Consider the following 14,760-nt stretch of genomic DNA (forward strand, 5'->3'; position numbering starts at 1 on the left):
TCAAGTCCTGCACTGTTTTTGGCTGGTAAGCAGTTAGTTCTACATAAAAGCCACTATCAAGCTATCTGACGGGTTGGTGACAAAAATATTGAGCACACTGAGGTTTTAGCTACTGCTGACCAGTGCTACCACAATATCAAGGTCTTCTCTGTTTTTCCATTGCTTTCCTAGCAAGGAGGCTCAGGGTGAGCAACAGTTTTGGAGGGGACACAGCCAGGACAGTTACTTCAAACTGACTAAAGGGATATTCCCTACTATATGATGATGTATTCAGCAATCAAATCTTGGAATAAGAAGGAGGAAGGGGAGAAGTCAGGCGTTAAGGTGTTTGTCTTCAGAAATAACCTTTATATGTGATGAATCCCTTCTTTCCAAGAGACAGCTATAAATCTGCCTGCTGGTGCAAAGTAGTGAATATCCTTATGTTGTTTTGCTTCTGCGTGCAGCTTTTCCTATGATGGGATACTGCCTTTATGCAGCCTCCATTTCTAAGAGGATCCCAGCTCCACGCACTGCTTGTGTTGGCCTGGTCCTCATCTCAGGATGCTGAGAGCAAACCCAGAAGAAACCTGGGGTCCTGGAGCTTCCAGGGAAATCTCCTGCATCTGTATGCAGCACAGGGATTTTCTTTTTCTGTGCCAGCTTGCTACTGCCTGTGATGTATGCTGGGGGAAGGTGATGAGGAAACGAACATACAGCCAGGATCCACTTGTAACACCGTTAGCCATTTATTAACTCATCAGTTGACATGAATTCCACCTCTGATACCACACCCTTGCTCAAAGAAGCCTAGGAGACTGTGCCCTAACACCAATCACCTCAGTGCTTTCTGCTTCAGTTTCCCCTTTTTCCAAATGGGAATGATGCTGATGATTTGACCTGTGCAGCTCTGGGAAGCCAGATGCCACCAGCTGGGGGACGGAAGGGAAAGAAAACTGAGCGAAGCACTCCTTCCCATCTTCAGGACAACAGATGCTCCCCCTCTCAGCACAGCCTCCTAAGCAGAGAACACTTCAAAGGCTAGTTCAGGATGAACTGTGGACTGTATAGTCCATCACAGTGCTGGGCACAGGGAAAGCCCCACCACATCCTACACTCCTGCTGCAGCCAGCCAGCCTTGGGGTGCAGGACAACACAAGAAGAAGATTAAATCAGCCTTGTTCTACCCAGAATGAGAGACAGTCTGTCTAGATGTATGATACGACACAGCTCGACAGCTTTCTCTCTGAAGATCATCAGACTGATTCGAAAAGGCACTTTACTGCATATCCCTTGAAGGTAGATACACTTGGCAAGAGCCTTTAAAAGTGGATTCTTAGAAGAGAGTCAACAGAAAGCTGATTTTCTGTGGCACCACAGCAGCACTCTCCTCCCTGGCAAAGGCAGTTGAGATCAGCACTGAGATGCTGTGCAGGAAGTCTCCCTGCACCCCCATGCAGCATATGACACCTAAGGCAAGTCAGAGCCATGGCATGAGTTCAATCAGACAGTGCTGTCTTTGGAGTCTTCCCCATCCCAGCCAAGGGTCCGGATTGCAGGTGCTCAGCAAGAGGGCTGTTGGGATGCAGCCGAGAGAAACGTCCAAGTGTCCAGATGGGGAAGACATTGCGGTAGGCAGTGTAACTGATGGCACATGATTTGTTGAACACCCCAGCAATGTTCTCCTGATAGAGACAGACAGCAGGGTGATGTGAGTGGCAGGAAACAATAGTGTGTCCAGGACACAGTGCTGAGCTCATTACTTTCCTGAAGTCCTCCATCAAAAAACACACATGGCTTTTGATCACATCATTACAAGGGCTACATGATGCCCAGGATATATGCATCACTGGGGAACAAACTGGAGAGATCAGAGGTGATCCACATACCTGAGGCCAGTCACCATTGGGCAGCTGCTTATCAATCAACAGTTTGATGCCTCTTTCCAGCACACCAGTGTCGGGGTACCTGCAAAGCACAAAGGAGATATAATCACTTTTGTCATCTAGACTGTCTGCATACCTACTTTAGGAGCTCAATCACCTCCAGTCTGCCTCAGGCTTAACTAAGGCATGTTGAGTACTTTGGGAAGGCCCCTTACAATTCCACGGTACCACGCATTTCAAATACAGCAAAATTACTCTAGGCTGGCGGCCTGCAATTGTGATCCAAAACTTTGCTTTGCTCTGGTTCCCCCTCTCCTATAATCAGCAGCTTCACTGGCTGGACCACAGCTGGAGTAACAGTGGAATAACCAAAAAAACATGATTGGGTGCATGGCTCACACTAGCAGGACCCAGAGCCTATGCCAACCTTTCCACACAACCCAGCTGGTCTCTCTCATCTCACCAGACACTAAAAGAAATGTGAAGTCAGAAGTGGTGAAGGCTGCTCCTACCTGACAGCCATGAGCCCCAGCAGGGCCCAACATGTGTTGTGGATCTGCGAGGAGGAACTCTGCACATACGTGCGCTGCTCACACGACTCAAAGTCCTCTCCCCATCCGCCATCTGTCATCTGCTTGGAGAGCAGGAACTGGCAGGCTCGGGCCACTTCTCTGCATGCCACCCTGCAGGGACAGGCAGAGAATCAGACAGGGTTAAGTACCAATGAGAGCTAGCTAGTTTGCAGTTTTCCAGCTGAAACAGAAGCTGTGTTCTACCCTTGCTCATGGCAAGGGTTGCTGCAAGAGCTGAGTGCTCTGGTCATATCATAAGTATCAGATTTGGAAGGAGCAGTAGCTGAGGCAGAAGAGCCCAGGGCTCCACCCAGACCCATCTCAGAGTCCCATCCCTGCCCCAGAGCTAGAGGTGGAGGAACCACCTGGCCGTTACTTACCCATCACGGTACACATGCTGCATACTGGCAAATGCTTCCAGACCAAACCAGGTTCCATATGTGAAGCAAACTCCCCAGCTCCTAGGTGAGAGGGAAAATCAGTGCAAGGACCAGGGCAGAGGCAGGCTCTGACACTGCTGTATGCGAAGTAAGAATAGACACAGGCAGAGCAACAGCTTGTCTGCCCCATGGCCTTACTTTGCCCAGCACTACCAGCACGTGCTCCCAGATTGCTTAGACAGGAGGAGTTGGATCCACCCCAACCCCTAAAGATCAGCTACCTACATGCTGTTCTCACACACACTACCAGCCATGAAAGATGCTTGTGATCCCTCTCATGATGTGGTAGTCAGGGGAGATATGGGCAGCTGTGAGCACTGCTTACCCTTCCCATGACCCATCATCTCGTTGCTTCTTGCGACAGAAGTCCAGGCCCTTCTGCAGAGTCTCTCTGGTCAGAAGAAAAACACTCAATCCAATAGCAGCTCAAACTCAGTGGCTGCTTCATTAGTAGTATTCATTATTACCTCTGAGGATTTTAAGGGTCACATGATTAGAGGGCTCAATTAGCAAGAGAAGGCAGACAGATGATCCCATTCAAAATTTGAGAGTCAAATCATGCTCTATTTGGTTACTTTTCTGCCATGTGCCAGCATACAACCAGGGGCTGCAAGATCAAGGCAATCGCTAAGTCATCAGGCATGCTCATTCTCTACTGATTTTCCCCAGCTTAATCCCAAACAGATGCCCCGTGGGATTAGGCTCTAGGATCCTGGGGGAGTGCTCTGGTTTGTATATGTCACCAACATCCCACAGCAAACATGCCAGTGGTGATTCCAGGGGCTGCTCCATGCCATTGCAGAGGCCCAAGCAAGACAGGGCTCAGCAGGTACTGTGCCAGCAAAAGACACAGCAGCCAGCATGGACCACCATTTTCATCCCTACCTAACTCTCTTTTCACTGCTTTACCTGATCTCTGGGGCTCTGTGCTCTGGATACACATTTTGAAAGTGTCTCAGTGCCTGCATGACAGCTGATGTGCATTCCACATAGGTGTAGTCAATCATGATGTCACCTGTCAGCAGGAGAAGGATATTAGCGAAAGAGACCCTCTCCTGGGCAGCCAAATGAGCCACACGCTGCCTATCTCTCCCCAGGACCCACAGCACATGCAGGCCACAGAGGGTCCTCAGGCAAGACCTGCCCCTTCACAGTGGGTAGGGCAAGCAAGCCCACACAGCTCCTCTTACCAAACACTTCAGAGGGGTTCAGCAGCTCCAGCAAGTGGCCTCCTCTCTTGGTTTCATATGTGGCAAAGCCTCCATCTGAGTTTCTCATGCTCAGTAACTGCCCAAACAAGCAGAGAGAGAGGATGGGGCTGGCTCACAGACAGTACCACTCCAGTCTGGCCCCAAGCAAGTTGTAGGGACAAAGTCAGATCCACATAGGTTGGTAAATTAACCATGTTCTTAACCACACTGACAGTTAGATCTTCAATCCAGATCATCACATCACATCACATGGCTTTACAAAGACTTAGCAATACCACATCTAGCCACTCATCAGGCTTTCGCTTCTCTTATTTTAGCTCTTTTTGCCTGTCTGCACTTCCCTCAATCCTAATCTTTGCAACACTTACCACATTCACAGCATCAAAGAGGCGCTCAGCTGCGACAGGGTTGGCTATGAAGGGACACTTCTCCTGCAGCAGCATAATCGACTTCAGTCCCTCTGCTGTGCAGTCTGCCACAATCCAGCCGCAGTCCCGTGTGCTGAAGGGAAAGCCACCCTAGGGAGGCAAAGAATGACTCAGCACCATCCTCTGGACTTTCTCTGTTCTTGCACAGGGGAAGGTAGAGTCTTTCATGCCCCCAGACCCCTCTGCCCAAATCTCAGCTCTGTGTATGCACCCACTGGAGTCCAGCTCCAGCCATCGCACCTTGTTCATATGACGGTAATATTTCTGGTAGTCAGGTGGGTTCTCTGGGATCTACAGAAGACAAGAAACAAGGACAGATTGAAGCTGCCCAGCTGAAAGGTCATGGTTTTAAACAATCACAGATGCAGAGCTCTTTGCGACTGCTCACCATCTGTCCTTCACTGAGGGAGGCAGACAGGGAAAGAGGTCAGCTCTGAAGCAGGGAATGCTGAAGAAAAATCACGTTTCAGCCTTGCACCAGCATGTGTTGATAAAGCCCCTTCTCAAGAGTTTCCTGACAGGGAGCCATCTGCTTTCAAGGGCCTCACTGACAGCATCAAGACTAAGATGTACAATTGCATCTACACCAAGCTGCTAGACAGCAAGATCCGAGCTGTGCAGTCACTGGGGAAGGAGGCTGGGTGCTTCAAATGCATGGCACCAGCAAGGAGAAGGGGAAAAGAAGTCTGAGCTCTCAGTTTTCCAGCCTCTCTCAGCCGAAGGCAGCCAATTTAAACATCCCACAGGACCTCAGAGCAGGACCTGGGGCTGGCCAAGGTCCTGGATAAGCTGCAAAGATGACTCCCAGCAAAAGCACACAGAAAACAGACAGCTGTCCCCAGGACATTGCTAGTCCAGCCCTGCAGGGAAGCTCTTCATACAACAACACAGGTATCTCACAAGGCTCTCAGAAGAAGCCAAGATTGCATAACCAGCATTGCAGAGACAACACCAACCAACTCAGCTTACCTGGGTGAACCTAAGAAACTCATGGGCATTCTGAAGGCAGGACATGAACTCAGGTATCTTCTGGGCTTCTGCCTAGAAACAGAGATGCACAGTCAGCAAGGAGTTCTGGCCGCAAAATATGTCCCTTGGGAAGAAGAGGATATACTAGGACTTTGCTGACCTCACCTGCTCCTTGTATAGCCCTTCCTGTAGGTTCACATTCATCCTTCGCTTACTACTTTCATTACAAACCTCTTAATGAGAGCTATGTGCTGTTGCTCGCATCACTGCGAGAGATATTTGCATGGCCACGTGAGGGGCTTATTCGAGTAGTCACATTACCCTCCAAAACACATGCCCACCAAAACTCTTTCTGCCTTTATGCTGGAGATCAGTCCTGCATGCTGTTCCTGACAAACAGGAATGCTCTGGGGCCAAGCAGAGCAAGGAGCAAGAAACAGAGTTTTACCACAAGACTGCAGCAACAAAGAAATCTAATCCAGCCCATTCCGCTGGCATTGTGACCTGCTTCAAAAGCAGCTGGCAAAGAAGGGCTGTGCTATTGTACTGGACAGCCTGCCTACCACAGCTGAGGGGCTTTCTGCAGAGAGTGTCTCCCTGATGCAGCTGTATCACGCGATGCCATAATCAGTGCAGCAGAGGCACAAGGGAATGTGCAGTAAAACCCCCTCGTATTTGAGGATGCACCATGATGCTGTCTTTTGTCAAGGCACTGTGCAAACTTGAGGGGTATCTTACCTCCAGGAAGGCCTGGATGGCAAAGGCAGTGTCCCAGAGCTGGGATCCATTTGTACCCTGAAAGAGGGAAAGTGAATGGTGAAGGTCAAGTTGCCACTGACACCTGTGGGGACTCCAGGACAGTATACTCCTCCCGCATTAGCCCCTCTGTTCCCTCCATCCTGCATCTTGGCTTTATGTCCCTCAGCACCACAGCTGCTGTGCTGGCACTGAGGGGTGGAATGCAGAAGCTCACAAACAGCAGAGGGACAGGAAATGAGAAAGCTTCCTTAGCCTGCTGTGTGCACAGCAAGAACAGGAGAGATCAACAGTTATGAGCAACGGGACACAACAGCCACAAGATTAGCTCAGTCTGCAGGCATTATCAGAACCTCAGCATGCCAGGATCTCTCTTGGTCTCTCTGGCATCCAACAGCATCTCACCTGCATCTTCATGCCATCAAGGCCCAGCCTGTGGGAAGAGAGAACACAGTGCTGCAGCGCAGGCAGAGCAAGAGCAGCATGAAGGGGGCTAGGAGCCACAGCGTGCCAGCATCACAGGGATCAGAACCCCATGCCATGACTGGTGGATCACACACATCATTACCAGAGATAGTCGGGGATCCTGGAAACATGCTCCTTAAAAGCTGGTGAATTCTCCCCCTCCACAAACCAGCGAACCAACATGTTGATGGTCTTGGAAATCTGCCAAGAGCATCACTGTCATTGCTCTGGGTATAGCACCTTCCAGCCCCAGACACATACGTTCCTACCACCCAGCACACATCCATCTAAAGATCCTGGGCTTCACTCTGACAACTCCATCTGTGGCATCGCTCTAAGTATAGCTGAGACAGCTCAGCAAGTGCCACAAGATTACTTCAAGGCTTATCTTCACATCATGTCCCTGAACCACAAGGAGAGGTACCCCTTACTAGGACTACAGCTGTCCCCATACTCTCCGCCTCTCCTGTGTCCTGTTAGCACTAAAGTCTTCAGCATTATGAACAGCAGGAGTTGTGCTTGAGCAAGACCCAGAGGTTATGGTTACACACCACAACTGCAAAGGGTTGTGGAATCCTGTGCTAGTTCTTAAAGAGCCAAGGGCAAGAATTTGACAGGATCAGTATCAAGTGGCCTACCGGACCAATGCTGATACACTTGGTGAATCTGTCATCAGCTTTGATGTGGTCATACAGCTCCATGATGGCTCGCTGCCGCAGATAGGTGCTATGGTGGGCTTCATACACATTCATGACAGCTGGAAAATAAAGTGACACACAGTGAAATATTCACACCATACGGCTACATCCAATTGCTGTGGCTGACTGCACCACTGTTCACATGATGACCGAACAAGGAAAGAATGGGAACTGCTGTGCTTCAAGCTGGCCTGAAGACTAGGGCACAAGGCCCTGCTGCTGTAATGAAACTCAAGGCCCAGGGATCACACAGCCAGTATCTCCTTTCCATCTCCAAGGCATTGTCAGTAGCTAACAGCAGACCTTGAAGGGCTCTCATGGTACAGGACACCTTCAGTTCCACCACCAGCCCACTAAAGAGGAGTCCCAAGGCAAAGGCCCTTCCATCTCATCCAGCACCACGCTCACCATAGGCGATTCCCAGTAGCCAGCTATGTGGGGTGTAGACATCACAGGCAGCCACGTTGTTCCTCTGGGCTGGCCAGTCAATGCTGGCATAGTCCTGCACATACAGCTCCTGGCAAAAGACAATACAGGTGATCAGCCTGGCAAGCTAGGAACAAACACCCAGAGGTAGCTTGCTGCATGAGGTCCACTGCCTGGACTGCTTTGTCCATGCAGGCATGAGAGATGTTGCTTCATGAGCCAGAGGCTGGCCCCAGTGACACAGCAGGCACAGCAGGCAGCCAAGGAGCCAAGTGTTTTCATTGAGGAGCCCCTGCAGGGCCAGCTCCTCACCTGCTGCAAGCTCCGGATGAGTTCATCCTCTTCTGCTGACAGACGCTTGGCATAACAGTAGCTCATGGGGAGGTAGACCTGGCGGCAGTGGCACCAGAGCCTGGACGGATGGGCTGGGAACCATGTAGGAAGCAGCCTATTTGCAATGGAGAAGGTGCTCCTGTGAGCAACAGGAAGGGCCAAGGGAGACACATAAGGGTGCTGTGCTAGCAGGATGCGAGAGGCCCCTGTGCCAGGCCTTCTGCTGCTGGTACAGCTGCAGAAAATATGGGAACACCCACACAGATTGGCTCTGCTCCCACTCTTCAAGGATGAGCCCTTCCCGCTAGCACCAGCAGATACTGCTCCTGGCCCAACTCAGGCAGAGAACACCCCAGGTTCAGAGAGGAGGGATAGCCAGTTCAAGGGCCCCTCTCTTCTCCACATTACTTTGAAGGTGGAGTTGCAGACTGACAGCTGAATGTATCCCATGACAAAGCTCCAGCAGTCCTTGGTACTGTGAAGCCCCTGACCTTCCCATAGAAAATTACATACGCTTTTCCTCTCTGACACCCAGTGACCACTAAGGACCCTCTGAGCAACCACAGAGGATTACAGCTGGCAGCCTTATACACTGTAAGCTCTGTGCTGTTAGGCTCAGTTCTGCTTGGTCACAAGAGCAAAGGACCCCGTGGATAAAAGCAACAGGGCTGAGCTCTTGCATATCCCCTTGGTGCAGCATTTGGTGCTGCATGCCCATCGGCTTCTCCTGCTGCCAGCCTCCCAGCAGACGGCAGCCTGAACAGCCCCTGCTCTGGGCCACGGCTGGAGTCAGCCCAGCACATACAGCTTGGGCAGCTGTGGGCTGAGACAAGGGCAGGATTGATGACATCCCTGCACCCACACCATGTACCACATCTCTGGGAGTAGCGTGTTCATCCCCTCCCAGCTGTAGACGTTGAGGACAGCCAGCCAAAACTTCCCCCAAGATGGGATTCCCACAGCACCTCCTGCAGAGACAGATCAGGGCTTTCAGTGATGCAGCAGTGCCCGCCCCCTTCTTTCCACCACATCCCCGTGTTCAGGAGCATGCTGCACAGACACATGCCTGCAAAAAAAGGCAGGCAGCAGAAAACAGAGCATCCTTCCCCATCGCTGGGTGAAGACCTCGATACCACTCAGAGCAAGCAGCTCCTCTGCTATCCACTGCCCGAGCAGCCGGGCACAGCCGCGCTGACCTTTGCTGTGCAGGTTGACGCGGGCCCTCACGATGTCGGGGTCATCTGGGCCAAGCCCCAGGATCCTCAGGGCTACATAGTTGAGAGCCGTGCCAAACACCGTCGATTTATCTTCCACGTGCCTGCCACACACACACACATAGCACAGCATCAGACACGGCCGAAGCACAGGGCTGAAGCAGAACGGCTGCGAGAGAGACCCTAATGCTGCCATTCCGGAGTGTCCCCCTGCTACTCACAGACCCCAGCCGCCGTCCGGGAGCTGCACGGAACGCAGGTAACGCACCATCTCTCTGCGGAAGCCGTCGGGCAGCGGGATGCGGGCGGTGTGACAGACGATGAGGAGCCCTGCGGGAACAGGAGCGACGGTCACACCGAGCCGGGCGCGGCGCGGCCAGGGGCGCGGCGGGACCCACCTGGCAACAGGAAAAGCGGCCCGCCGTAATCGCCGGCCCAGTGGCCGTCCTCGGCTTGCAGCGTGGCGTAGAATCGCATGCCGTTGCGGGCGGCCTCCCGCGCCGTTCCGGCTGCCGGCAGCGTCCGCAGCAGCGCGTCCTGCGGGGGAGATGGCGTCGCAGCTCAGCCGGGCGCTCCGCGCCGCACCCCGCGCCACCCGCCCCGCGGCCCCGCACCATGTCCAGGCCAAGGCTGTGCGCCTCCAGCGCCGTCTGCGCCCGCCGCCTTCCGGCCACCGCCTCGTCCTCGCCACCGTCATCCAAGTAGCACCAGCGCTGCCGGCCGCCCTCGCAGCGCAGCCGCCAGGCGGGCAGCGCCGTGGCTGCCTCCGTGCGCCGCGGACCGCCGCGCCGCCGCACCACTCTACGGAGATGAGCACGGGGATGATGGGCACGGGGATGATGGGCACGGGGTTGGGGATGATGGGCACGGGGATGATGAACACTCACCCGTCCGCTGACATCGCCACCGGTGCTGTCGGGAGCGGGGCCGGGAGGGGGCCGGGATCGCGCTACCGTGAGCAGAGATGGCCTCACGGGAGGCCGCCAATGGGGCCGTGGCACCGCCCCGAGCCCGCCCGTATCCCCGCCCCGGGCCGCACCACGGGTGGAGCGGAGCGCGGTGCGGAATGCGCCGGGGCGGGGCGCAGCGAGTCCAGGGCGGAGGCGGTGCAGGCGCGATGTTCGGTGCCGCTGCGGGAGTGGAACCGAACCGTGGACCCGCCCTGCAGAGTCGCGTCCCCGAGTCAGTTCCTGCCCCCGGAGCCGTAACCCCAACTGCTGTAGAGAAAGGCGCCGTGGTGGGGAACCAAACCCCGGGCGTTCAGCAGCGCGGTGCCGGTGCGTGTCCGTGCCGCAGCTCTGCCCGCACGGAGGCAATGAGCAGCAAGCAGCGGCGCTTGCACGGCGATCCCACCCGTGGGCCGGGGGCTCCGCAGAGCGCGAGGGCCGCACGGCCGCTCCGTTCCGTGCGCGTAACCGAGGGGACGGCGCCCGTGGCGGGCCGCGCCCTCGCGGAGCCTCGCGGAGGGGCTGTCCGTGTGCCGGCAGCCGTAACCCCGGCGCTCCGTCCGTCTCCTCGTGCCCGGACGAGCAGCGGCAGCCCCCCGCGGTGCGCTGCTGCCCGCACGGCCGGCACGGCGCGGAGACCCTCCGCCACACACAGCGACCACAGAGCCACCGAGCGGACTTTTTTATTGCCGACCTCAACCCGAGCCCGAGCTTCTGTTTCCGGCAGAGGTGCTGCCACGCGTGGCCGGTGGGAGACCCCGGCGGCAGCGCGGCTACGGGGCAGCCGAAGGACACAGACGGACCCGTGCCAGGGGCGGCTGCCGACGGGGCTCAGCGCCTAGTGGGGGTGGCCGTGGGGGTGCGGCCCCGGCGGAGGCGGGTGGGGGCCCGGCGGGTGGGGGCCGGGTGGGTGATGGCCGGGTGGGTGATGATGCCCTGGAGGACTGTGCGGTGCAGGTGGGTGCCCGGGTCCAGGATGCGGCGGCGGCGGCCCTCCGTGCGGCCCTGCAGGAAGAGCTGCGCGTCAGGGCTGCGGAGCGGCCACGCGGCTCTGCTGGAGCTGTAGTGCCCCGGCTGCCGTGGGACGCTCCTGGCCGCCGGCACGACCGGGCTTGCGGCTTGCGGGCAGCGGCAGGGGACGTGGGCAGGGAGCGGCCTGGCAGCGCAGGCATCCCCAGGGCTGCCCAAGCCCTACCCACGGGCACTCACCTGGGTGTGGGGATGACATCTTCTCACGGTCTCGAGCTGCAAGGGAAGCAGGGACCGCGCTGTCAGTGCCGCCTGCCGTGCTTGGCCCTCGTGCAGGGCATCCCCGTGGGCCCAGGCCTCCAGCCCAGCCGTGGCCCCGTGTGCCCGGGCACGAAGAGCACACGTGTCCCACACGCGTCCCCACGGACATCCCAACCCGTCTGGGGACCCCAGGAACAGCCACCCTCACCTCTGCGGTCACGGCACAACCCAGGCTTGTGCTTTCCCTTGCTGATACCGAGAACCCAACCCTTGCCCAACGCACTCCCTCCGGGCGGCAAGGAACAGCCGAGCCCCGCACCCAGCCCGCGTCCTCAGGGCCACACGGCTCCAGGACTCCGTGCCCGCCACAGCCAGCCCTGCTGCCCCGCTGGGCGCTGCCGCTCAGCACCTGCAGAACCGACCGCACTGACAGCACCGTGGCCCCGGCGTTGTCCTCACGCAGCACGCAGGCTGTCAGGGCCAGCCTCGGGCACCCCTTAAATACAGGGCCCTGCCGTGCCACAGGTGGCCCATAAACACGCCAATGGCTTTACGGGTGCCATCGCCATGGGGATGCCCAACAGACAGCCGGCGCACCCAGCCCTGCGCACAAAGGTCTGCAGCCCTCGCCGGGCGCGGTGGGGATGGGTGGTGGCTCCTCCACCAGCACCGCGTGATCCCTGCGGTCAGGGTGAGGGTGGGTCAGGCACAGCGCATCCAGGCAGGTAAAGGGGCCACGGACAGGTTCCTTCACACCCACTGTACAAACCTTTGGTGGATACAGCTGTGTGGGCTGGGGATGCTCTGCTGGGTTTTGTCATCTGATGCATGGGGTGAGTGGCTGCTCGGTGCCTTCTAGTTTGGATCTGGCAATAGTTTCCTCCTGTTGACTTTCAGGGTGATCCGGGTTCCTTTGTGCTGCGCGGTGACACTTGAACAAATCAGATGGTGCAAAGTTCAGTCCAAAAAGCCCTCACTCCTGGCCATAAATCCTCGTAGTTAACATCCAGCACTGATATTAACAATTGGATGCAGGGACACAGGCTGTGCAGTGCGTGGCAAAAGCAGTGCCTGCAGCCTTGTGTAGTGAGGGAGGGGCCGGCGCCATGGCATTGCAAAACATGCTCCCAGCATTGATGTGTATTTCAAAATTGCCCAAAATACTTTGAAATGAGAAATGCTTATAGGGGACACATTGCTTTATTTTTGTGCGGGGTTCAAGGTGGGTGATCTCCACAGATCGCTCTCACCTGAGTCTTTAATTTGTATTTGCAATCTGAAAGTTTTCACTTCACATTTACCTAGTACATAAGTTCCAGCTTCCTGCTGTATATTCATATTATTTATGTAAGTACAAACTAATATGGTTACACAAACATATATGAATCTCCTATGCTTGAACAGGGCAGTGTTCAGTGGGTATGTGGGCAATCTGTGCGTGGGAGCACCCCCAGTCCCATACCACCCGTTCTCACTAGGGAGAGCTGTGGTGCTGCTTCTGTGCAGCTTAAGTGGATTGTGTTGGTTGACACACACATAAGAGTGCTGTATTTGGGGTGCGATAGCCTTGATTTATTTTGGTTTTGGGAAACAAATGAGGAAACTATAATGATCTGCCTGAGAGGAGCTTTTCATAGGGATCTCTGCTACCATGTGGCTGCCAAAATCTTTAGATAATTTACAGCACTCTTTGCCAAAAGACAGTGGTGAAGGATGAACCGTCTGAGTTTATTGTCTTTATATAATCAATCTGCTTTAGACACTGTCTTCGTTATGCAGCTTGGGCATTGCTTTATACAAGTTTCTACATTTCTGAGGATTAGCCCTCAATTAATGGAGTAATGCTCTGCTCCCGCTGTTTGTGAGTGCCCTGCCTGCCAGAGGCATCACAAGCTGCATCTATTCCTTCCCTTTAGGCACCCTGCAGCCACATGGGGTAATCTGTGCCAGGGCACAGGAGGGACACTGCCCATTGCTGCTGCAGATTGCTCCATATCTCTGAATATGCATATATTTTTTAATTAATTTAGAAGAGTGCTTTGGTTTAGCTGAATTCAGCCAGGAAATGACCTAATCCAAGGCTGTGCTTCAGGTGAGATAACAACATCACAGTTTTCAGCTCCAGAGGAATGGTTCAGTGTTATATAAAGGTTATATAAACTGCAATGGAGTAATACTTGGTGGACAAGTAGTGGGATCCAGAGTGGTCCCTCTGACACTCGGTGCACAGTTGTGCTGGGAGAACATATAGCATTTGCAGGGGCTGGGGGAGCCCCTGCTCCACCGACCTATGTGCAGGGTGCTGAATTGAGCCCACTCCATCTTCTTCCTCCACTGACTTCTATGGGCACCAGCCTGACTCCCAGTGTTTGCTGGTGCTTCCTGATTCGGGAGGTGTTTTCAGGCTGCCTGCCAGGATCCCATCTCATCTCTCCAGTGGCACACAGAGCTATGGAGCCCGCAGAAGCCTGTTCTCAGTGAGCAGCCCTGCAGAGGCAGAAGTATTTTCTTCCCCCTCCTACTAACATTCCTCTGCCCTCAAGAGTTTTTTTCTCCCAGTTCAATGACCGCCAGCCTTTGTCTCATGGTCTGGCAGAGCCTGGTGCCAAGCACACCAGAGACACAAAAGCACACACTGCCTTTTCTCCCTGGGCCTGCTATGAAGAACTCACATTGTGTTTAACTAGGGAGAGAGAAAAGCAGAGGCCTAGAGCATTGTGCTCAGCTTTGGGCTATGTAAAACCCTCTGTTTCTCCAAAAATATCAGTCCAAAGTTCTGGCAAGAAAGCAGTAACCCAAGGAAAGGTGCCCTGAGGTCACACTCTCCCTTAAAAGATCAGGACCATGAATTTTGAAATGAAAGAATTGGCAGCACTTTGCACATCACTAACACCTCTGCATATGCCTCAAGGACTATTCAAGGACTATTCAAAGGTGGGGCTGGAGAGGACTCTTTGTGTGGGGGCGAGAGGGGGAGGCTGTTGCATGCTGGCCAAGGGCCGTGTACAAGGACGTGTACTAGGAGCAAGGCAGTTACCTGGAGCTGCCTGTCTGCAGAGGTGGGACAAGGCCAAGGCTAAAGGTGACCATGAGTAACCCTGCTAACTAAAGGCAACTTTCCAGCTTGTGGTGCAAGGCAGTATCACGCGGGGAGCATCACTTACATCTCAATGGCTCATGCCACTCCCTCATTAGCTCCATCCCAC

At 54.7% G+C, this 14,760-nt stretch overlaps 1 protein-coding gene across 2 annotated transcripts; it reads right to left on the reverse strand.

The window, feature by feature from the left end:
* Positions 1-704: 704 nt before the first annotated feature.
* Positions 705-10,414, reverse strand: LSS (lanosterol synthase). 2 transcript variants are annotated; one of them, XM_085228010.1, is made up of 22 exons: positions 10,265-10,414; positions 9,992-10,178; positions 9,776-9,914; positions 9,599-9,707; positions 9,360-9,481; positions 9,035-9,131; positions 8,143-8,278; positions 7,813-7,921; positions 7,345-7,463; positions 6,810-6,907; positions 6,647-6,674; positions 6,224-6,280; positions 5,486-5,557; positions 4,757-4,807; positions 4,457-4,606; positions 4,068-4,164; positions 3,787-3,892; positions 3,203-3,268; positions 2,818-2,898; positions 2,378-2,548; positions 1,869-1,947; positions 705-1,664 (listed from the first exon to the last, which is right to left on the reverse strand). In XM_085228010.1, the coding sequence occupies exons 1-22, from the start codon at positions 10,276-10,278 to the stop codon at positions 1,479-1,481; spliced, it is 2,274 nt and encodes a 757-aa protein (XP_085084136.1). In that variant the 5' UTR covers positions 10,279-10,414; the 3' UTR covers positions 705-1,478. The 2 variants fall into 2 exon arrangements, with proteins under 2 accessions (XP_085084136.1, XP_085084135.1); XM_085228009.1 differs by having other exon boundaries at positions 8,143-8,302.
* Between the last annotated feature and the right edge of the window lie 4,346 nt (positions 10,415-14,760).

This window comes from Meleagris gallopavo, chromosome 7, assembly GCF_905368555.1.
Source record: "Meleagris gallopavo chromosome 7, MGAL_WU_HG_1.1, whole genome shotgun sequence".
Taxonomy (NCBI): domain Eukaryota; kingdom Metazoa; phylum Chordata; class Aves; order Galliformes; family Phasianidae; genus Meleagris; species Meleagris gallopavo.